The sequence below is a fragment of the Nelumbo lutea genome, chromosome 1 (assembly GCF_056320005.1).
Source record: "Nelumbo lutea isolate HS-2025 chromosome 1, American lotus-T2T, whole genome shotgun sequence".
In the NCBI taxonomy this organism is placed as follows: Eukaryota; Viridiplantae; Streptophyta; class Magnoliopsida; order Proteales; family Nelumbonaceae; genus Nelumbo; species Nelumbo lutea.
The window spans coordinates 202,504,532-202,529,572 of record NC_142684.1 but is presented as its reverse complement, the minus strand read 5'-3'; the positions used below and the strand labels follow the sequence as shown (position 1 = coordinate 202,529,572).

At 37.4% G+C, this 25,041-nt stretch overlaps 1 protein-coding gene and 1 pseudogene across 1 annotated transcript; both read left to right on the top strand.

Moving 5' to 3' along the window:
- The first annotated feature begins 1,647 nt into the window (after positions 1 to 1,647).
- Positions 1,648 to 13,018, top strand: LOC148880428 (pentatricopeptide repeat-containing protein At5g42450, mitochondrial-like; annotated as a pseudogene).
- Positions 13,019 to 16,432: 3,414 nt separating this feature from the next.
- Positions 16,433 to 24,823, top strand: LOC148880427 (eukaryotic peptide chain release factor subunit 1-3). Its single transcript, XM_088962334.1, has 3 exons — positions 16,433 to 16,519; positions 22,814 to 24,293; positions 24,408 to 24,823. The coding sequence occupies exon 2, from the start codon at positions 22,853 to 22,855 to the stop codon at positions 24,164 to 24,166; it is 1,314 nt and encodes a 437-aa protein (XP_088818460.1). The 5' UTR covers positions 16,433 to 16,519; positions 22,814 to 22,852; the 3' UTR covers positions 24,167 to 24,293; positions 24,408 to 24,823.
- The last annotated feature ends 218 nt before the right edge of the window (positions 24,824 to 25,041 follow it).

Genomic DNA, 25,041 nt, shown 5'->3' with positions numbered 1-25,041 from the left:
GGATTGGGTTGAAATTAATATGTTTGCATCATGTTTAGTTGGACGTCATGCTGTCAATTAATGTGGTCACACGCATTTTGCTTTCAGACAATACTGTCTCAATACAAATAAATATACAGTTCATTGTTGAATCAAACTCCACTAAATATGATTTTTGAACATTAAATTGGATCACCTGTTGTTAGAGAAGAAAACAATATTCAGGGGCATAATCTAACAATTTAAGCTTTTACACTCAATAGTTCTTCAGATGGTATTAGAACCTACTTGAACTAATAGTTTAGTTTTCATTCCTCACCGCCCCCTTTATAAAACCCTATACCTCTCTTTAAAAAATAAATTTACTATAATGCCCCTAAAAGATGCTTTCCTCTTTTACCACTGGATAAGGCAGCCAAATATCGACTATCCAAGAAGTATATGAGAGGTTTTTATTAGCGTCAAAACACAGGTTCAGTTCTAGCTTAAACAAAGTGAATTAGCAAACCCTTGAAAGTTCATTTCATTGTCTATGTCCCAATTCCAAGAGATTTTGATATCTTTGTAAATCTTTATTGGCATTAAGGCCCTGTTCGCTTTTCGGTAAGTTATTTACCCGGGTAAATGTAGTTATCTGGGTAAGTTTTTTATGAGAAACAATTACCCGGATAAGTGCATTTACCCATGTTCTTTTATTTCTCCATGTAAATAAGGTAATGACCATTTTAGTCATAAAAATTCATAATTAAAAAGTGCATTTTTGTTCCATTCATGTGTTGGCAACTTTCCCCCTAGGTGGAAAAGTTATTTACCCACCTAGGAGATGGATAAACCGAGGAAAATAAACTTTCCCTGGTTCCCACATAAAAGTACTTTAAGAAAACACTTTTATGAAAATACTTTTATAAAAGCATTTTAATAAAAGCACTTTTACGAAAGCACCTTTATAAAAGCACTTTTATAAATGTATTTTTATAAAAGCACTTATGTAAAAGTACTTTTATAAAAAATACTTTCATGAAAGTACTTTTATGAAATCACTTTTATAAAAGCACCTTTATGAAAGTACTTTTATAGATGCACTTTTATAAAATTCAACTAGAGATAATTTTGGAAGAAGAAAATTTGAACAATAAGCACTTAAAAAGCTAGAAATTTGGGCTTAAAAATAGGGATTATAGTCGATAAGGGCAACTTTTGGGCCCTAATATCAATAAAAGTAATACTTTTAATAAATTTTCAAAAATAAATTAAATTTTTAAAAATAATATCAATTAAGGGCAAAAATACTATTCATCTTCTTTCTCTTCCAATCCATTCATCAGTGCTAGGGGTGGCAATGAGCCGAGCTTTTCACGAGCTGCTCGAGCTTGACACAACTCGGTTTGAACCAAGCTCAAGTTCGAGCTCGAGTTCAATTCAGCGGCTCGATTATTAAATGAGCCAAGCTCGAGCCTATTAGAGCTCGTCTTGTGAGGATCACGACACCCTTATTGTTCAATACTTTTGTCCTCTACCTTTGAGGTGAGTGAGAAGATCAACGACACCCTTATGTTTAATACTTTTGTCCTCTACCAAATCTTTAATCTTTTCAATGCAAGGAAGCTAAAGAAGAAGAACATACTTGGAGGGATACACAAAGAGAACCAGTTTTTCCTTGGCATTGTGATGATAACTATTGAAATTGCTCGAGGCAGAGACGGAGGTGGGCAGAGGTGGCGGTGTTGTGCAAAGGCCGAGGCGAAGGTGGGCGAAGGCGTTGCCAGTGGTGGGCGGAGACAGCAAAGGTAATTGGAGGCGTTGCTAGAGGTTGTCGGAGGTGGCGATGGGCGGTGGGGGGTAGCGGCACTGATGAATGGATTGCAAGAAGAAGAAGATGAACAATGTTTTTGCCCTTAATTGATATTATTTTTAAAATGTTAATCTATTTTTTAAATTTTATTAAAAGTATTACTTTTATTGATATTATGGCCCAAAAGTTGCCCTTATCAGCTATAATCCCTAAAAAATAAGCAATTACTTTAGTCTTATTTTCCAAGTTATCCTTACCCAAATAAGAACTTATTTCGAATAAACACTTATTTTTAAACACTCCCAAACATGACCTTAGAGTGATCTTGGTGTTATAAAAGCATCTATGTCCAAACATATATGTAGGCTCTTGACAATTAGATTGGGTATATTGCAATTGGAGCAAGGTACACTTGACATTTGAAATAAGATATACCCTAGGCATCATTGTCGCTCCACAAAAAGAGTTTTGAATTGGAGTTTCAAAATCAACCATGGCTTTTGATAACTTTTGGTTATTTCTATAAGATTTGACAAGTCTTGAACTTTGTTATCGTATTAAGTTGATTTACATGAGACAATTTTGAAAGGAATCCATGGATTTCATCTCTCTCCCCTTCCTTTGTTTAATCAAATGTTGATTCCTAAACTAGTTTATATTGCATTTTATCCAAATTTGCAAGCCAAGGACTAAAATGGGATCTTTAGGCTGCATTTGGAAACGATGCAAATAAGTGTGAATGCAAATATATAGAGTGTAAAACAATTCATATAAATTGCAAAGTTGGGTTAATTTTGCATTGACAAACTTACCCTCTTAACAAACAGGTTTTTAGCTGTAATGGGTGCAAATAAGAATTCCAATAAAGCATATTTTTTTTATCAAAACCCCATTTGGATGCAAATTTACTTCTTTTTTTTTTATTGATGTACTTTTACATCTTATTATCAACGTAAATATGCATTGTTTAGTTATTTGTCAATGCATAAATGTAATATTGTCAAACAAAGGCAAAAGTGAACTAGAGTGCAAATATACCCTAAACGAGGATCTACACTCTATTTGCATTGTATCCAAACGAACACTAGAAGAAAAATGATCTAAACCGGCAGTCTTAAAGACAACCGCTATAGAGATAGTTGAGCTAGCGTTCCTCCAAAGACCGCCGCCTAGAAAACTAAAATAAAGAAAATAAAAATCTGGGTGGCGGTTTTTTATAACAAACACAACGCTTTTTCATTTGAACCGGACTTAAGCCGGTCTAAATAGTTGGCCTCTTGCATTTGAGAGAGGGAGGGAGAGAGAAAGCAAAATGCCAAAAACACTCCCGCCTCTTTCTACTTCGTGCACTCGTTTGAGAAAAACTCTGACGAAGAAGCAAAAGGTAAGGATTCTTCTTCTTCTTCTTCTTCTTCTTCTTCTTCTTCTTCTTTTGTGTTTTCTCCCATTCTGGGGCATCGATTAATGAAATTGAAAATTGTTACCTTTAGGGCTTGATCGAAGGTGCCATTCATGCAATCTCTGAACCATTTATTGCCTCTGAAGGGATCGACCTTCTCCCTCTAGCTAGGATGTCCACAAGGAATTGGTCGATTGGGAAACCCAACTGAATGAGTTGTTCATCTGTGTGGCCTAGGATCTAGCCTCCCTTATCTAGTGCCTGAACTGCCTTGAATCATCGAAAGATTTGAACATCTGCCCTATGACCACATAAGAATCTCCTCAACCTTGATTCTTTTTGCCAGTAACCCTTAGGTTTTTTGTTTTGAGGAAACCAGTTTTTTGGTCTTTAATCTTTGGCTCTAAGCACTGAAGGTTATTCTGTTTTTCTCCATTTACTTCACTTGCATAAAAAACGCATGAGTGAATTAATCAATTGATCAGCAAAATAATATTGCAGCAAAATCTGGTGTTGAACCATCAGATTATGTAGAACTTGCAAAACATGTTAAGCTTGGTTGCCCAAATCTCGAATTTAAGGCCTAATGATAATAGGAATGTCGGATTACACATCAACACCAGAAAACTTTAGGGTAATAATTTTGGAATACATTGTACTCAGTTTTAATGCTTTATTGTTATTTTAATTTCGTTTGTCTAATTGCTTGTTTATGTCGCGGTGAGACAGACATTGTCAAACTGCAGGATTGAGGTATGCAAAGTACTTGAAATAACAAAGGAGCAATGTGAGTTGTCAATAGGGATGTCTGGTGACTTCGAGCAAGTAGTAAGGAATATAACTTCGAGCAACTAGTAAGGAATATAACTTTTAATTTTGAAACTTAAATACCAACCGGTGGCTATAACTTCTGATTTTTAGCCACTTTGTCAAACTTAAAGGAAGATATTAATTAAAACATGAAATTGAAAGTAGATACTATCCTTACAGATTAGTTGCAATAGGTCTTGCCTTTTCAATATTATCATAATGTGATATTTTGCTTACAAAGAGAAAGCATCAAAAGTATGAAATCCGAGATGTATAAAAAGCGCATATGGATAAATTGTTAGCTAGTCTCTGTCAGTCTCTCTCTACCATTTAATTTCCCATGGACTACACGCTTGTATCATGAACAATATCCTTGATATTAGTAAAGCTTATCATATTTGATCAGGGGAAAAGGATCAGTAGTATAACATACTTTACTAGCTTCCTAAGGATTTTGATCCTCATTGAGTTAGATTGTTTCAGTGAAAGCACATTTGTCAATTGTACCTGAAGAAACAACAATAAGATTAACTTTTGTCGAGCACTTGTAAAAATAGAACTATTTGAACAAGAGTTCTCAGCCATTAAATATGTTTGAGATTGGAGTTTGGTGTTAACTAGTCTCCACTGATGGTATATGGAAGGTGGGTCTGGGTGCTATTAGAATTGAAAATTGTCGAGTCTTCTAGTGTGTATCATGGACATGTGGTTTGGTTCAATGTTGATGCCATTTTAACTATATGGTTGTCTCAAAGACTATCAGTAAGGGGCTAAGGATTAAAACTTTTTATCTCTTTTGCAAATTGAAATGGGAAGTACCAATGTGAGAATATGATCAACCATATTTGGACCATGGGAGTAGCCAAAGAAATAGGCAAACTAAGCATGTTAGAAGTCTGGTGCTCATCCCCAAAGAGTGATTTTGTACCTATTTGGAAGTCTAAGCATGGTGATTTTGCACCTAATTTATTTTAGACAAATTGGTGGAAAATGATTTAAACATAGGGTCCCTTTCATGTAACTAACAATGGGTATGATATTAAACAAATTGGAATGATAAAGTGGGACTCATGAAGCTGACTCATATAGTTGGGGCAAGGCTTACATGATAATAATAAACTAATGGAAAATATTTCTAAAATGAACATTGTACATTTGTAGATCTGATGTGGGATCTATTGGACCAAAATCCAACTTGATTAATTAGATCACCTTTAACCATCAAATTGATGGATGATTTTCCAACGAATTCCATCCTAGTTTTTTAACCATTTAGAAAAGATTCAATAACATTATTATTTAATCTAATTGACTTTTTTGGTGCAAAATTGCCTAATATATAATCTAAACAACTAAATGTTTAATATTAGTAAAAACCTAAGATCGCCACCCATTCACCTTACACATAAGGCAAGAAAAAGACTTAAAAATATTTTATAAACATATGAACATGGAAAGGTTACACCATTGTGATCTGTTTTGTGTTCTACATCTATTTTATATTCTACATTTATCTTTCTAATTTTATTTTCTTTATTTTTTTGCTAGGGAAAATATGATACTTTCTTTTATTGATAAACAACAAAGTGTTTGAATAGCGACAAGTTTACAATTTTAGCCATTCTATATTCTTCTATACTCATTTATATTTACTCTAGCAATACAAACCATTCAACTTTTAACTGTTAATTTTATCAATCTATTAATTAGACAGTTTTCATTTTTACCCCAAAAGTCCATCAAGTGAAATATATTTTTAGAAGTAGGATATTACACTAAGAATAGTCTAGGATCTATACCTATATTCCTTGTGCTTGGTGAGTTTGTGTATACCAATCATATATTTTTCCCTTCAATTATTTGATTTTTTGCTTTTGTAATTATTTGAAATTTTATTTTAATTAGATACCATTGGTATATAATACAAATCAATACATGAACAAAAGTTGTTTTTTAGTATAGTTTCTTGCATGAATATTCTCAAAACAATGTTTATGATCTAAAGAAATGTTAGTTATAATAGCACAAAGAAGTGTTTATAATCAACACATCCCACTTTATAGTGGCTTATGGAGTCCAATTCAAAGTCTATAGTGCTGCTAGTAAGTAATGCTTCCATGACTAAAATACAGTCACCATTGCATCTTGGTTATTGGGAGAGAGGTCATCTGTTCAGGGTCCCTTTCATCCAAGCCCAAAGGATTCCTCATTTTGAGGTTCCAAAGATGTGAGTAAAAAAAGGAACTAATCTATTTCCTTATCAGAATTATAGAATAAACAAACATGTTTAAGATGGTTTTGTAGTTTTAATGTATTTTTATATTCAGTAATTACTAGTTGTTATTCTGTTCTTAGATTTTTACTTCCAAACTTCAGTAGAGACGCTTATCTAGAATCTATAGAGAGTTAAAATAGAATTATATAATATATTTATACCTACATCCATCTATTTGTGAAATGGTTGCTTTGCTAGTTTAACCATTTCAATGAATGGGCCACCTTTCACTGTTACACCTCTGGTTTTGTTCAGAGACATATATTAGTTGTCATAGTCCCCAATCCACTAATAAAATAATAGAAAAATGTGAATGAAAAGGACTAGGACATTGTGGAGCCATGCATTAATAATTTATTTTACTTAATTTGTTCATGTTTACTAATTTTCTTCTCTACTTTCTCTCTTCATTTTAGCTTGCAGGTCTGTGTCTGAGTGGTTGCTTGATCCCAGATGGATTGAATAATCCCAAGAAACATGAAATAGTCCTATTGAATGGACATTGCCTGGAATTAAATTTTGATATTTATTTCTTCTATGTCTGAGTCTCCTAAGGAAGGAGGATAACCTAGGCATAAGATCCATCTTTTGATAGGAATTGTCGCCATCTGGTCCAGTGGATTCTTGAGTGGGCATTTTCATCAATGCAACTATGATAAGGACAACAAATTAGAGAAACTTCTAGGGGTATTTGCCAATGTGCATGCTGCCACGTCAACAAATCAACCACTTCTTTTCAAACAAAATCATGCATATTGGTGAATATCCCCATAGTTATTAGAAGTGGCTCTAATGTGCCACATCAGCAAAGATATTTTCCAGTTGTCATTTTCTGAACCATTGCTTTTTCTGATGTGAATTGCCATCTTTTTTCATAGATGCACCCTGGTTTACATTTAAACAATGTTTTGGCTCAATTCCTTTTGTTTCTTTGGTTAAAAAGGAGGAATTTCTATATGTATGTATAAAATTTCTCTTAGATGAGTAGTTTCTACAATGCATGAGTTATCTATTCTTCCTAATAAAGTATGGCTTCTAAAGATGATTTCTTTTCATCTTTTTCAGCTTAGACAATTGGTTGAAAAATGCAAGTAAAATGTCAGTATCATGGTCTCGGAGAACCAAGATTTATATCACAAATCTAGAATTGATGAAGGAGATTCTGTTATACAAATTTGGACACTTTGAGAGGTCCAAACCAAATCCTCTTGCAAGGTTGTTAGTAGGTGGACTTGTAAGCTATGAGGGAGAAAAATGGGTTAAGCATAGAAGGATCATCAACCCTGCTTTGCATCCAGAAAATCTAAAGGTTGTTTTCTATTCTCTAACATGTTTAAATGCAGCTATGAATTCATAAATTTTCTTAAAAGGAAAAGGAAGGGAATACACCATAGACAATTGAGTGTTTTAGAAGGATAGTAGGATAGTAGGTGATTATAGCACACTGACAACAAAGGCAAAGACCAATTCAAGCTTGGAGTACTACAGAAAATGTTTTTGATAAAATTTAACTTTGATAGTTGTGCTTAGACAACTCGGGACTAGGGCAATCAAGGTAGTTGTGTTTGCAAGAATCTTCTTTTTTGTCATTCCACTCTATCTTAATTAAACACTGAATTCCTATTTAGGGGCAGATACTATTAGTTAAATGATGATTTGCATAACATTCTTCCAACTGCTTATTGATAATTATTGTATTAAAACAAATCATGAACTAACATGACTATGAAGAAGAAAATCATGAACTATCATGTTAGCAAACAACAAAGCTATTCAAAGCTTATGATGAAACAACATTGGACTTATTTGGAATACTAGACTCTACATCTCTTGTTAAATTTACAAATCTGAAAACCTTCACCTTGTGAATTCAGAACAAGGGAAATTCACTAGAGAATTTTCATATCTCCATTGAAGTAGACAGGGCCAACATGGGGGCTCATGTCTAAATACCTAAACCATGATTTTCATTTCTTTTGCTCTTATCTAACATATATGGTAGTTCTTCTCTAAAGTTGTAAAAGAATGTGCTATTGTATTTGATGATTCTAAAGGCTTATTGTCTTTGCTATATCTTTTTCTTTATAGAAGAGTTGGTATCTAGGATAATCCTTTTACCTTTTAGTCATAACTTCTAATTTTCTTTTTCTTCTATATAGAGACTCTTTCTCGTAAGACCACATCCCCAACAAAAACTCTTACAAAGGGCTACAATTGTCAAATGCATGCATACTATGGCTATTTTGTTGCCCTTACCGCCTGTCTTGTTTTCTCCCCTACAATGGTAGTATTTAGGATTACTTGTTAATACTAATCAAGTAATCATAGAGTATACACTGTCAAATGTGCACTATGGTGATTCTTTGCCTTTATAAGAATTTTGGAAAATCAATTTAGTGACCCCATCCATTAAAACTAGAGTGTTGTGTATCTCGAATATAACAATTCTTTTATAAAAAATGTCATGTAATTTTTGTCTATCTTTGTAGTTAAAATACTTCAATATAAATTCTAATATTTATATATTATGATTTGCAAGTTTAACCATTATGTTAAGTGGATTTGCATCGGAAGATGTGTTGCAACATTCAACAATGATTTGCATTGGAAGATGTGCTGCAATATTCAACAAGGATTTGCATTGAAAGATGTGCTGCATTATTCAACAAATTGATTTTTTAAAGTCCATATACTTTTTATATGTCAATTGGCTATTGTATTTGAACAATTTGTTTTGGATATTATAAAATTTAATTTTTAAATTAATAGATTTTGTTTTAAATTACATTTTTTGTTTAAGTTGTTTTTATGTATCAATTGTCATGAGATTTTTATTAAGCAGGTATTAAAATGTAGATGCAAAAAAATGTTGGAATTAACCTAGTATAAAATAAAATATAAAAAGATTTAAACCGGTGGTCATTCAATTGTAAGTTTACTAAGGCGGCAGTCATATGGGACTTAAGCCAGCGGTTCAGATTGTCGCTAAAAGTGCAAGTGACAATTGACACAACCTAAGGCGGCGGTCATATGAAACATAACTTGGCGGTTCAGACTGCCACCTTAAAGTACAAGTATCATTTGGCATAGTCTAAGGCGGTGGTTCAAACCACCACCTAAAAGTGTGAGTAGTTTGGCACAACCTAAGACGATGGTAAAGTCGCCGCCTTTATTCATGCTAAGCCGACGGTTCTGAGTAGTTTGGCACAACCATCTCAGACCAGCCATCAAAGGTGGCGGTCTTTTTCAGTTGAACCGGCGGTCTTGATCTAGGCCAACACTGGATTAGGGGAAGGGTGCCTAACCACCGCCTTAGATCTATGGCGGCGGTCTGAAGGCCTAAGCCAGCGGTCATGCGACTATTGGCTTTGATCGTTTTTCTTGTAGTGGTAGCCTTATCAAAAAACTTAGTGAAGAGAAACCAAGAACAGGACAACTTTGTATCACTTGAAACACACTCTAAGGTGGCATTTGATAAATCTAAATTTTCATATCTAAAAAATTAAAAAGATATTTTTTTGTGTCTAAAATATGAAAATAAGCATATGTGCTTTTTTTTTCACTTTTTAGAGGCTTTGAATCTATAAGTTTGTTTGTATTTGACCAACCCTTGAGGCCTTTACCATTTGAATTGTATTGATTTACTATTTTACCCCTAGAACATACTATTTGGATATGTTGAGTTCAATTTGCATTATCTCATAAAAAATAATTTTCAACCTCAAAATAATATTGAAACAATACAAATAAAAATAATAAATTAACAATTACTAGTTAATAAATGAAATGATTAGAATTAAAAAATAATTAATGACTATAAAAATTTTAAAATAGTTAATAATTAATAATTAATAAATGGCACAAGTAAATTTAATAAAAAACAATTAACGTTTAATAAAAAATATTAAATAATTAATAAAAATATTATTATTACTCACTAAACCATCGCTACTACAAGTTGCAACAATGGTGGCGGTGGTGGGAAGACAGGGGAGGGAGGGAGGGGGAGAGAGAGAGAGAGAACCAGGAAGACGATGAGAGAGAGAGCTGCTACAACTTGCAGTGGTGGTGGTGGGAAGACAGGGCAAAGAGAGAGAGAGAATCAACACTTTAATGATACTAGCAGTGGTAGAACACAATGCAGAGAGAGATGTATGAAGATGAGAAAGAGAGGTCCAATGGTGAGGGGTAGTTTTGACTTTTGACCACGTATGAAGCACATCTGAATGTGTTAAGTGACAAGCCTGAATTTAAAAATTTCATATCTGAAAAAAGTTTTCAAACCCTATTTCAAATGCAACACCAAAGGTGGCATCTGAAAAGCAATATTTTCATATTCAAACATCTAAAAAGTGCAATCAAACGCCACCTAAGTGAGCCTTGTTCATTATTCCAACATAAAGTATAGCCATTCCTACCCTCAATGTCAATCGACTAAGCTATGCTTGGTTTGAAAGAAAAGTTAGGGAAAAATAAGGGAAAGGTAAGGAAACCTATACAAGGTTTGTAAAGGTTTTCCTACAAAGCTTGTAAAGGTTGTTCTACTTTACCCTACTTTTTTTCCTTCAAACCAAACACAACTTTAATGAATCATGAATGATGCTTAATGGAAACTAGGAATTGCATTTTGGATTTATCTATTATGTTCATCAACTTATAGGAAGCAAATTGTATATCAATAGTACGTCATTGAAGGTTACTTGTGCAAAGACCTCTTGATTAGGGAAAGGGAATGACAAAAAAAATTCACTGCCTTTAAAGGTGGTAAAGGCATTTTCATAACTTCAACATCACCGTTATTGAAAATCTGATGGAAGGGAGGTGGGGCAGTTGTATATTGTTTTCAAAATCACGGGAGAGGTTTTTATTAAGATCAAAACACATGGGAAGATTTTATGATTGTCAAAAAACCCATGGGAGGATTTTATATTTTACCCCCACTAAAAAAGTAACACCCTTACAGGAGTGCAAACGGATCAAATCATATTCAAATAAGGTATATCTGAATCTATAAGATAGCATATATCCTAGATCTGATATGAAGATCTGATTGGATCTCATAAATGGTGATTCAAATCTGAATTTGTTAAGGATGCTGTTTATTGGAATCTGATCCAATCCCATTCAAATTCTAAAAATGTTAATAAATTATTAAAAGAAAAAACATAACATTTTTATAAAGAAAAACAAAAAATATAAATATTTTTTTGAACTATTTTCATCATATATATTAATATATACATGTATTTTTATAAAGGAAAATTATCCAAAATTCACCTTCACTTTTTATGAATTTCCTTAAACTCACTATAACTTTTCAAAACATCCAAAATTCACCATATCAATGAGATTTTATTTTCTAAAACTCAACATGTTAGAACACTGTTAAAGTTCAATGATCTAAATTGTCCACACCAACCTAAATGCATGTTTCATGACTAAACTGCTCCTAAATAGTGAGTCAACCTGTTAATATCAACACCATCAACATGACCACTATTCCTAGTTAGTGCTGGTGGTGTGGTGGCATGTCACCCCGCTCCTATTCGCAACCGAGGAAAGGTGGGTGGGTGGGTGGTGGTGGTCTCTGACGCTAAGATACTCAATGTGTATTTTGCGCACACTCGCCAAGCAAAAACAGTAGTAGTTCATGGAAATGGAATCCCCATTTGTCCAATATCTTGCCCTTCACTCGAAAAGTATATAGACAGTGTGTCCACAATTTAGCTTCAATCCATATCGCCGTTGAGGCCCAGCAAGCTCACGCCCGTCTCCTCAAACTAGGAACTTCAAACCTTGTCGTGTCGGGCCTCGTTGCCACCTATTGTAAATCCAAGGCATTTTCGTATGCTCGACAGTTGTTCGACGAAACGTATCACTGGGACCTAATTTCAGCCACCTCTATAATTGGTCGCTTTGCTCGACACAATTGCCATAAGGAGGCAATTGATATTTTCTCTCGCATGCTTGTCCTCAACATCAGACCCTATGGGTTCACTTTCGACACAGTCATCATTCCTCTATTGCCACAGGGAATATCACTACAGCCAAGCAGCTTTGCGCTTGCGCGACAAAGGTGGGTCTGCATTCAGATGTCTTTGTGGGTAGTTTGCTCCTTGATAGCTACGCCAAGTTGACAATCGAAGAAGATCAAAGAGCCTTCCAAGATATCAACAACCCCAATGTGGTTTCTTATGCAACTTTGATCTCTGCATACCTCAAGCACGAGAACTTCAAGGATGCTCTCCGATATTCTGGGAGATGCCAGACAAAAATGTGGTGTCATGGAATGCGGTGATTGGCGGGTATAGTCAGATGGGCCACAACGAAGAGGTCATAAACCTTTTCGTTGAGACGATTAGAGAAGGCCTGAGGCCTAATGAATTGACTTTTCCTTGTGTCTTAAGTGCAACTGCCAATATCACTGCTCTTTGGATGGGCAAGAGCTTCCACGCATGTGATATCAAGTCTCTAGGTAAGCACAATGTGTTTGTGGGTAATTCTCTTATCAACTTCTACGCCAAATGTGGGAGCATGGAAGATCGTTGGATAGCTTTCGACAGACTTGCTCAAAGAGTACTGTTTCTTGGAATTCTTTGATCTATGGTTATATGCAAAATGGGAGAAGGAAATAAGCAATAGACTATTTCCGAAGGATGAAAGCTTCTGGGTTTAAACCCAACAGTGTCACCCTTCTGTGTCTTTTGTTGGCAATTTGGCATGTAACCATGCAGGCCTTGTTGAGAAGGTTATTCGTAATTGATGATGCACAATCCGGTTGGTCCTAGCTATCGGTTGCCTTGCCTCTGACGGAGCTGAAGGTGCCTGAAACAAGGAAGAAGCTAGAGATTTCAGGGGAGGACACTCTGAAGCTCAAGTTAGTGCTCTAGAGAAGGCAAGGGAAATGAGAGACTTCAGGACCAGAAAGCACAAAAATCACATACCTCATTCTTTGGGGGAAGGGGGGCCTTTTATAGCTTGGTACACTTACTCCCATACCTCTGCCAAATCGGGTATCATCACCTCCGCCAGATCGGGTGTCATCACCTCTGCCAGATGCCAGATCGGGTGTCATAAATGCCATTGTCCTCCTTGTTAGGGTCGTCTCTGCCACGTCTGAGATGGCGGTGGCAGGTGGCCGTTGGAGGGCGGCTGTCATGTGTCGGACCCTTAATCAGTCAGGTGCGCTGCCTCCATGTACGGGCTTCCTTGGCGTTGGGTAAGGTTGTTCAGTTAGGCGACCTAGTGCCGGAAAGGTGTGCGAGGTGAAGTCTTGAGTTTGGATAGAAGTGTGGCCCAAACTGCCTCGAGGTGGGTCAGCTCGGGTTTTTGCCCTTTGTGCTCCATGTAAGGCTTAGGGCCTCTAAGGGAGAGCTCGGGCTCCTCCTTGGGGAGCTCGGGTCGTGGGCACGCTGTCGTGCCGAGCTGGCGCTCCTGTCAGGTCACTCTCGGTTGCTTCCATGTGTCGCACAGCTAAGAGGTCAGGCCAAATCTCCCTCCATCAATTGCCCCCCACTCCCCGTGCTCGGGGTCCTGACTCGGCGTGGGGAGTTCACAGGATGACGGATGAATTTGCCCCGCGACGCTTTGGCCTTGGTTTGGAGCTTCTCCGGTCTGACCTGCTTGTGCTTTCGACCCGATCAAGGTCAGCTTGGTTCGACTAGGGGTCAATCCCGGGTCACGTGCAGCTCATGCGCGTACGTCAAACGATTATAAATTTTCGGACGTCAAAAATTCGCGTCAAACTGATTTCACAGGGGCCACCGTGCTTGGCACATTGAGGATAGGGATTCCGTCCGTCGAGAGGGGGACAGTGAACTGTCTGATGCATACAGTGGCGGGCTGAAGGTGTTCCCCTACAGCATTCAAGTCGGCGTTGTACCTGTTGCTGCTGGAAGAAGCCATGGAAGCTAAGGTTTCTTTGAGGGAGAGAGAGTTAAGGGTTAGGGGAGGCTTTTTGAAGTCTTTCCACAGATGGCGCCAAATGATGATGCGTAATCCGGTCGGTCCTAGCTACTGGTTGCCTCACCTCTGACGGAGCTGATGGTGCCTGAAACAAGGAAGAAGCTGGAGATTTACGGGGAGGAACCCGGTCGAAACACCCCGAAGCTCAAGTTAGTGCTCTAGAGGCAAGGGAAATGAGAGACTTCAGGACCAGAAAGCACAAAAATCACATACCTCCTTCTTTGGGGGAAGGGGGGCCTTTTATAGGCACCCTGGTACACTTACTCCCGTACCTCTACCAGATCGGGTATCATCACCTTCGCCAGATAGGGTGTCATCAACCGCCACTATCTTCCTTGTTAGGGCCGTCTCTGCCACGTCTGAGATGGCGATGGCAAGTGGCCATTGGAAGGTGGCTGTCATGTGTTGGACCCCTAATCAGTCAGGCGTGCCGCCTCCGTGTACAGGCTTCCTTGGCGTCGGGTGCGGTTGCTCAATCAGGCAACCTAGTGTCGGAGTGGTGTGCGAGGTGAAGTCTTGAGTTCGGATAGAAGTGTGGCCCGAACTGCCTCGAGGTGGGTCAGCTCGGGTTTTTGCCCTTTGCACTCCTTGTAAGGCTCAGGGCCTCTAAAGGAGAGCTCGGGTTGCTCCTTGGGGAGCTCGGGTCGTGGGCATGCTGCCGTGCCGAGCTGGCGCTCCTGCCAGGTCACTCTCGGTTGCTTCTACGTGTCGCACGGCCAAGGGGTCGGGCCAAGTCTCTCTCCATCAGTAATCATACCTGGAGTTGCAATTCTCTTCGAAGGGGGCGAAAGAGGTGAAGGGAAACCAGAGAGAGAGAGAGAGAGAAGAAGAAGAAGAAGAAGAAGAAGAAGAAGAAGAAGAAGAAGAAGAAGAGATGATATAAAGAGAATTCCTCTGTTTGAAGATATGAACGGTTATAGTGGTGGTGGTGTTAGCCGGAGTGGCCGGATTAAAACTTCTTTGATGAGGAACGATTGAGGGTCTTGCAAATGAATTTCCACCGAAACTCCTCCTAACTTCGCAGTTGCTTTCCTAGGTGCTTGAGTTAGTGTTAGTTCTATTTGAAATGGAAGGAGACCCGTTTGAAGATATCACCATGGTTTCAAAACTTGTAATACTGTAATGGAGAGAGAGAGAGAGGAGGGGGGGGGGGGGTAGAGTCGGAAAGAAAGGAAAATAATGCTGGTGTTAAACTACGAATTGACCAGAAGGGTAAAATAGTAAATTAATGATGCCCGTTTGTCAAGTCACCGATATGGTGAGTTTTGGAAGTTTTAAAAAGTTATGGTGAGACTAAGAAAAATTGTAAAAATTGAAAATTGATAAAAAGTGACGGTGGGTTTTAGACAATTTTCGTTTTATAAAACCTTATAAAAAATCCAATACATATATAGGGTGATCTAAATTCGATCAAATCCGAAAATCCGATAGAAATATCAAAATCAAACAGCATGATCGGATTCGGAACAATCCATTTGGACCCACTCTACATTTTTATAGGATTCCATCGTGGGAAATTCTCAGCACAGGCGCACAACCCAATTAGCCCACACAAGTAGGGGTGTAAACGGATCAAATCCGAATTGGATTAGACAATATCCAAATTCAAATTCGATTAGAATATCTGATATTCGGATTCGATTCAATATCCGAATTCAAATCTGATTAAATATTTAAATATCCGATTCAATTTGATTCGATTAATTAATTATTTTAAATAATTAATAAATATATAAAATAAATATTTTATTGATATAAAGTATATAAATATATAAATTATTTATATAACTTAATTAGTATATATATTATATAAAATATTTTATATATTATATATAAAAATTAAATAATTGATCAAATTTGAATATTTATTGAATTGAATCAGGTCATATCCCAATTCGAATCTAATTAACTATTCCAATAGAATAACTAAATTCGACCAATTAAATATTCGAATTATTCGCATTCGATTCGATTATATCGAATATCAAATTCGAAATCCGATTTTCGAATATGTGGACATCCCTACACGCAAGGATAGACGAGGGCTAATGGACCCGATTGTATTTGTATCGGGTCTACGTGCGGACTGCGGTGTGCGGACACTCATCGTTACCAGACAAATTGGAGGGTTTGATTCAGGTAAGGTAAGGCAATATACCCCTAACGAGTGGAACGGAAACAATAAGGGAAACGCCGTATCTTCCGTATAGCTCTCTTTCTCGTTCCTCGCTAAGTGGGAAATCTCCCCTCCAGGGATTCTTCTTCCACCGCGTGAAGGGCCAAATCTAGCTTCATATAGGTATACCTCTTCACCATTATCACTAGATCTGATTGTTTTTTGCTAGTTCAGATCTGTTTTATATGGAATTTAGGTTTATCCATAATCCGTTCTATTCAGTGCGTAGTAATTTGATCCGTTCTATTATGATTTCTATTTCTAGCTTTTCAGCATTTGATTTTTGTTTAGCTCTGTGTATCTTTGTGTGATTTGGGGTTTGATCGTTTCGGTATGTTGTTCGCGTGTACATACGTGGTCGATTTAGGGTATGGTTGTTTCCTTAGAGCTACCATTTCTAAATGATCATCGCCTGACGGTTTAATGTTCATATTCTAGCTCCCTCTTTTCCTTGTTATTTTATTGGCCAACGGGGGGGGCGGGGGTATTTCATTACTGCATGATTTGAAATTTTGTTTACTGGGCTTCTATTTTCTTAAATCTTTTGATCTTGTTTTTTTTTACAAATTTCCCGTGCATTCATCTAATGTTTTGTTTGAGAGAGGCCACTTTGTGAAAAAAAGAAAAGAAAAAGAAAATGCGAAAGGTTAGGGCCGTATTCAGTTGACCTCTTCCAATACTCCAGATAAATCGAACCGACGTTAGGGGCCATGACTTGCTGTAATGGTAAACTTATCTGATATTTGTGAACTTTTCTGATATGAACTTATGTTGTCATCATTGATAATATTCATTTGGCTCATTATCTCAAGTAGTTTTATGATTTGGATATTTAGTCTTTCAATTATATATTTTCTACATTGTTTCTTCTTCATTTTGACACAAAGCTAATATTTTCTTGCTGAATGTGGTCCAAATTGTGTTGTTAAAGTACATGTGTGATTATTCTCCTTTCTCTCTCCTCCAGATACATACACTTGACTACTACCCAAAGTTCTGTTCTCCAGTCTTATCCCCCCTATCTTCCCAAGTTTTTGGACCCATCTTCTTTTATCTGATTTTTACTGCATTTTGCATTCTTTTGGTGCCACTTGTCTTGGGATGAATAATGTAACCATTGGATTTGCTAGATTGTGTAACCATTGGATTTTTACTGCATTTATGTGGTTGATACTTTTCCTACCAAAGTAAATTTTGAACTAAAACCCCCTAACTGTGGAAGGATTTTACATGGTCATGAAATTATGCCACACAAATAAACAATCAGTTTATGAATTAGGAGGAATCAAGTACCTTTATGTGAGAAGTAAAATACAATGCTATCCTACACTCAACTATTTTAGATAGAGGTATTGACTTTAGCAAGTAAAATTTATAATTCTTTTAAGATGTTGCAACTTTGGTCATTTTAAATTTAAAAAATATGCATGATCAAAGTAGATTATCTTGTATGATGTTCTAATTAGTTATTATTATTTGGGTAAAAGACTTAAACCTCCCTTCATTTTATCCTAAATATTAAACGTCGCCTCTTTCAATTTGGACTAAGACCTCCCCTGCTTTGTGACATCATAAGACAAAAACCTCCCCTATGTTAACATTCCGTCCAAATCCGTTAGCATTTGACATTATGCGGGAGTTCTTTTTCCCTAAAACCCAATTCTGTCCATTATTGTCCATTGCTCCGTTCTCAGTGTGTCAGTGTGTTGCATACCCAAAAACGTGATAGAGGTCTGCACTTCCTGTACCACTACCACCCAACCACTAACATCTGCAATCCACAAACGACTACCTCTCACCAGCAACACCACCACACGGTATTGTCACATTGCTTATCTGGGTTGAGCCTTGGCTATTGACCAGACATGGTTGCATCTAGCTTTTTGATAGAATGGTTGCAGAACACGATTTTGGAGGTTGCTTGCACTGATTTCTTAACCTAAGTGCTTCATTTTGTGGGCATTCCAGAGGGTTTCTATGTCAGTGGTTGAATCATTACCCAAACTAAGAGATGGGTTTGTACATCATACCGATATAACAGTTAACTTTGATGGTTCATTGAAGGGGAAGTAGCTATGACTGCATGGGTGATCATTGGTTGTTAGATGAAGGTTTTGGAGGTTGGGGTGCATCCTGTTCCTATTGCTGATCGATGTAGAAGTAGCTGTGGCATATACGGTGTATAAAACTCTTCAAAGTGTGCAGAAGTTTGTGGACAAATGCATTCTAATGACTAGAGAATCAGATTGTTATCGGGTTCATACAGAACAAGCTGGAATATTCATATTTGTGATCCTTTTTGTTGATTCTAAATCTCTTATTAATCAGTTTAGTGTTTCATCATTTTTATGCAGCTAGTGTTTCATCATGTTAGTCATGATACAATAAATTGGCTCATATATGGGCGTCTTTGATAGAGAGTGAAGGCTTTGTCTTGAATGGGTTTTAGTTCCTCTTGATGTAATTTCCTTTGGATTTAATGTATAATTTTATCCTTACAGGAAAGAAAACAGTGGTAGTTCTTTATTTGCTAGTTTGGGTGGTTTTTTAAATTTAAAGAATAATGAAGGATAAAAGAATCTTTTTATTGTTTCTGTTAAATTTAATGGAATCTTATTCTAAACAAAATGGAATCTTATTCTGACAGGGGAGGTTTAAGTCCTATTAGAAATTAGAAGGGGGGTAATAGTATTTATCTTCAAATTTAGGGGAGGTTTAAGCCTTTTACCCTCATTATTATTATTTGAAGTCTTGCTTGTTTATGTATTTGTTTCTTTTTTATGCACATTGGTTTGGTGTCTGCAATTCTTTAAATACAAAATGGTGCTTGTCCATGATGCTGGTCACAATTATGAGAATTTGAGTTTCTACAATTTGCCAGCCACGTACAAGTTTTAGATTCTGGTCTTTAATGTTGAACTGGAATACAACCAAATTAATTGGCTATTCTTACAATTTCAGCCTTAATGTTCTGTTTTGATCAATAAGTCATAATTCTTTTTATTGGTAAATGAAAATAATGTTTGAATTGTACAACTGAATTATACCAAGCATCCCCACAAATTAGGCTAGCTCTACTACTTAACCTGTTAACAACTCTTGCCCTTATGTACATTTTGCCCTACAATTTTCTTTCATTCTCCATAGAAATGACCCCAATCCCCAATACAGTTGGGTCCTGTTGGCTATTTGCTTGGACAGTGCATCTGCACATCTGCCATATGGTTAGATAATCATCGAGTCTAAGTGAGGGTAGATCCACTTCTCTAGCTTGGCGTCTGATTTCTCTTTAAGTGTGCTTGTATTGCCAGGGTCCTCAATAATTGTTTTTCAGCTGCCCAACTTTATTAAACATTTACAGCTGAGTCTCGAGAGGTTTATCTTCAGTCATAATGTTTGACAACAGTTTCCATTTCTTTACAATTAATCACAAGTCTAGATTTCATTAAGAAATATGTAATTATACAAACATTGTTGACACTCTATTAGATAGAGAGAAGTCCTTTTTGTGGTGTATGAAGGAGCATTCTTCTCCAACCCCCACCCCACCCCAAATTCAAAGGTTAGCTGTTGTCCTTTCCTAAGTGAATGAGGTATTCATAGAATGCCAAGGGGCACTACTTCTCCAATATGATGTCTATAATGCAAAGGATATATTGCCTCCCTTTCCACTCCAATTACCACTCATGGATCACCTTCAACCACCAACCTGGAATGCTTATGATAGCATATCTTGTTTCTGGGCAGCAACTTCTGACTGCAAAATTCTGAGAATCTTTACCCATATGTTGTGAGTGAAGCTGCAATGCAGTAATAGGTGGTCAACGGTCTCATCATCACTGTTGTACAAAACACATCTTTTAGAATCAATCACCACACCCCTCCTAACCAGGTTGTCTCTAGTAGGAACCTTATTGAGGTAAGCTTCCCAAATAAAAAAAGAGACCTTCGATGGAATGTGTTTGCACCATATTACATTCTCAGGAAATTCCAGGTCATCTTACTCTTTTGCCAGTTTACTATAGAAAGATTTCACTGAGAAACTGGCCTTTGTTATCTGCAATCCAAAGTCTTTTGTCTTCTAGATTGGGGTTGATTTGAGTGTTGTACAGCTTTTGAAGAAGCCTACTAAATGGCTCAATCTCCCAATCATTCAAAGCTCTTCTGAAGCGAGGATTCCACACAAGTACCTTGTTATGGACACTGCACAGGCCCATAACATACCTCATTTTGATACTGCATATATTCAGCTACTTTTGCCTCCTTGTTTGTTGCAATTTCAAATAATTCTGGGAAGTCATCCTTTAGTACATTGTTACCATTCCATCGATCCAGCCAGAAATGAACCCTAATACCCCTTCCCATTTCAAATTTTATTTCCTTGCTGAAAGCATTATAGCTTTTTTCAATTCCCTTCCAGACTGAGCAACCATTCAACTGATTTACATCACTAGGGAACGATCCTTCATTTCTTGTACCATATTTTGCTCTGATTACTCTCCTCCACAAACAGTTCCCTTGGTTACCAAACCTCCAAAACCACTTGCCAAGTAAGGCTAAGTTCATTTCCCGAATTCTTCTAATTACCGGCCCTCCATTCTTTTTTTTTGTTTGTTTGCACACCTTTCCCCAGTTAACTAAATGAATTTTCTTTCTCACCAGACCTTCACTCCATAGGTGCATAGGCAGGCCAACCATCTTCAGCCAAAAAGATTCTGGTTGTCCAGTCTCCATCTGCCAGCAGCCTTCCGTTTCTTCCCAAGCATACAAATGGAGCAGGGCTTCTCCGATGTTTCTTGCCCCTTCATTTAGAATCCTATTCACCTCCGCCGCTGAAGGTAAGATGAACAGGAATCTATTTCTTGCCATCCTCCTTACTCTAACTCCCAGAGTTAGATCCCAGTTTCTCAATGCCCATGCCTGAAGCTCCTTAACTGATAGCAACGTCTCCACTACCCCTACCAAACAAGTCTTTAGAATTTTTTTTCTTTCGTTCTCCCCCTTCCCGTCAGGTAGAAGGTAGATGTACTCAGTCCCTGTTTTCATCACTACATTTCCCTCCTTTGACCAGGTAGGCATTCTGGCCTCTTCCGCATAGGATTCGTTTCTTCTTCCTAGTGTCTTAGGTTGAGAAGGATTTTCCGCCCTTCCGCATTGGTTTTGTTCATACCCATAGTAAGAATTTCTCGTTCTCCACCCCTGTATCTTCCGTCCCTCCTGAGTTTTCCTGGGAAGCTCTGTTTAAAGTTGATTTTGTAACATCCTGTCCTTCGAAAGCCAACATATCTTCTCCTCGTTTTCAACCCTGCCACGTCTCCACCAGTCACTGCCAATCAACATGCTATCTCTTTTTATAATGTATATTAGTTACAGGCATTAGAGCATGGAGATAGGTCAGCATATGATAGTTTTTCCTATGGACTAACTACATATTATTATTTATTAGGAAAGGAATAACCTGGGCTTTATATATGCCATTTTCAAATACACTTACAATCATATGACGACACATTTTAGAGATGCAGATGATCAATCCAGCATCAAAAGGTTATATCTTAGATATTTGTATTTGAAGGCAAGGGAACTGGATGATTTAATCTGGTTAACGGTACATCATTTTATTGGACGGTCTAAGAGTTTTGTAAGATTCAGGGTGCATTTGCACAAGTTCTGGAAAGCAACTTTTATTTTTCTGCTCCGTGATGGATTCATATATGACATGTGGGAAATGTTTGTCTAATTTGTTAACAAGGAACAACAAATATAAAAAAAATTATGTCGGATCAACATAATACAGTAGAAAGATTGTTAAGAATGAAAGGCTTGGCATATATATGTAAATGTATATTATTTGTATATTTTCTGTACTTAAAAAAACACAATTTGGGGCAGTTTCTTAAGAAAATAGTATGCACATTGTACATGAATTTTCTAATTATGTTCTGCTCAACTTCTCTAACTTGAAGTGCAAGAAGAAATTTAAAGGAAAACTCTCTATAGATTTTGATTTACTATTTCTAGTGGTTTTAGATTTTGTGCTACAACTCTGGCCCTCTACCCCTGCTGCCCTGCACACAAGATAAAAAGTTTTAAGGAAATTCTGATTTTAGTTATAAATTAAAATTGGAGGTAGTAGCTTTGTAATCACAGTGGAACCTATGTTTAGGCCGTGAAGGACAACTGCAGCTTTATTGGCTGAACGTAAAGTCCCCATGGTCAAGGCTATAATCCTTTGTGTTGTTTCTCTCACAAAAATAAGAGTTTTTAATTGAAACATGTCATATTATAGATGCAATTTATAGTGGTTCTTGATTGTTTTCTGGCCTTCCATTGTAAATTTGATGGGTCTTGCTCTTCTTTGGGTTTGTTTGCATGTAAACATGCTTCACTTGAATTGATTATATGCTGTTCTTGCAGGTTGGTGTATTGCCTTTCTGTGCTTCATATCCAGTTAAAATGGCTGATGGTCATGAAACTGATAAGAATATTGAGATATGGAAGATCAAGAAATTGATCAAGGCACTGGAAGCTGCAAGAGGTAATGGGACCAGCATGATCTCTCTTATCATGCCTCCACGTGATCAGATATCTCGGGTTACTAAGATGTTGGGTGATGAATTTGGAACTGCTTCAAACATTAAAAGTAGGGTTAACCGTCAGTCAGTGTTGGGTGCCATTACTTCTGCTCAGCAGAGGTTGAAACTGTACAATAAAGTTCCTCCGAATGGTTTGGTTTTGTACACTGGAACAATTGTTACTGAAGATGGGAAGGAAAAGAAGGTAACCATTGACTTTGAGCCTTTCAAGCCTATAAATGCATCACTCTACCTCTGTGATAATAAGTTCCACACTGAAGCCTTAAATGAACTCCTGGAATCTGATGATAAATTTGGCTTTATAGTCATGGATGGGAATGGGACACTTTTTGGAACATTAAGTGGAAACACACGCGAAGTGCTCCACAAATTCACTGTTGATCTTCCAAAGAAACATGGAAGAGGAGGACAGTCTGCTCTGCGTTTTGCTCGCCTTCGTATGGAGAAACGACACAATTATGTTAGAAAAACAGCTGAACTTGCCACACAGTTCTTCATCAATCCAGCCACCAGCCAGCCCAATGTTGCTGGATTAATACTGGCAGGATCAGCTGACTTCAAGACAGAGCTGAGCCAATCAGATATGTTTGATCCTCGCCTCCAGGCCAAGATACTTAATGTGGTTGATGTTTCTTATGGAGGGGAGAATGGTTTCAATCAGGCCATTGAGCTTTCTTCGGAGATTCTATCCAATGTAAAGTTCATTCAGGAGAAGCGCTTGATTGGGAAGTATTTCGAGGAGATCAGCCAGGATACTGGCAAGTATGTTTTTGGTGTAGATGACACCCTGAAAGCACTGGAGATGGGTGCTGTTGAAACGCTAATTGTGTGGGAAAATCTGGATATTAACAGGTATGTGCTGAAAAACAGTTCCACAGGTGAGATTGTCATAAAGCACCTGAACAAGGATCAAGAGACCGATCAAAATAATTTCCGGGATCCAGCCACTAGTTCAGAATTGGAGGTTCAGGAAAAGATGTCACTGCTTGAGTGGTTTGCTAACGAGTACAAGCGATTTGGTTGCAGCCTTGAATTTGTCACTAACAAATCACAAGAAGGGTCTCAGTTCTGCAGAGGGTTTGGTGGCATTGGAGGAATCCTTCGTTACCAACTTGATATAAGGTCATTTGATGAATTATCTGATGATGGAGAAGTTTACGAAGACTCTGATTAGCAATCAACCAACCCTTACTCAATCCCGGTGCAGCAGGGCAATCTGAAAGCCTGCACCGGGCATACGAGTGCATGCACTCGCTGCTGCTGCTCCGTAGCTCATGAGGTTTCACGAAATACTAATTAAGGTTTGCTGCTTGATCCTTTTACTCTGTATATCACTACTATATATTGTGTCGTTGTTTCCTAAAATTACTTCTAATTCCTTCTTTCTTTACACTTTTTTTTTTTCTGAATGGCAGGAGCTTGTCTGTTTTCTGGAATAGAAGATACTAGATGGTGATATTGTGGGATCGATTTGCCGATGGAACAATGGACAAGGTTGTTGGACTTATTGGGGAAAATCATTCAAGTTTCTACCTGGGCTTGGAGGATATATAATATATAGGAGGCCCACTTTTGGTACTCTAGTATCATATGTGACTATTAAATACTTGCATTGGCGTCTGGAAACCATATTTCTTGTTGCCTAGTTATGCCATACATTTGTACTAGTGACAATGTTCGACTCTTAGCGCCCCCCCATCCCTCTTTCAAAGAAAAAAAAAACTACTAAATATGTGGTTGGGCAGCTTGGAATTACTCTTAGTTCTGTTTTTATCTAAGCTGAAGCTTGACATTTCATTCAGCTATAATTAAATTTAAGAATTGTCAGAAATGGAGAATGGTAGATGAGGTCTTGCATATTGGACGAATTGGATCTTAGAACACCTTATAGCTTCCCGACGTTCCCGTATTGTTTGTAACGAAGTACGGAACTATTCAGACGGTGACGGTGAATCCTTCTTTTGCTCCTCACAGACACACCAATGACCAACCCCACACCCACAGCACAAGGGAAATCACTCGGGATCTGCTGTTTCCACATCTCTCGCG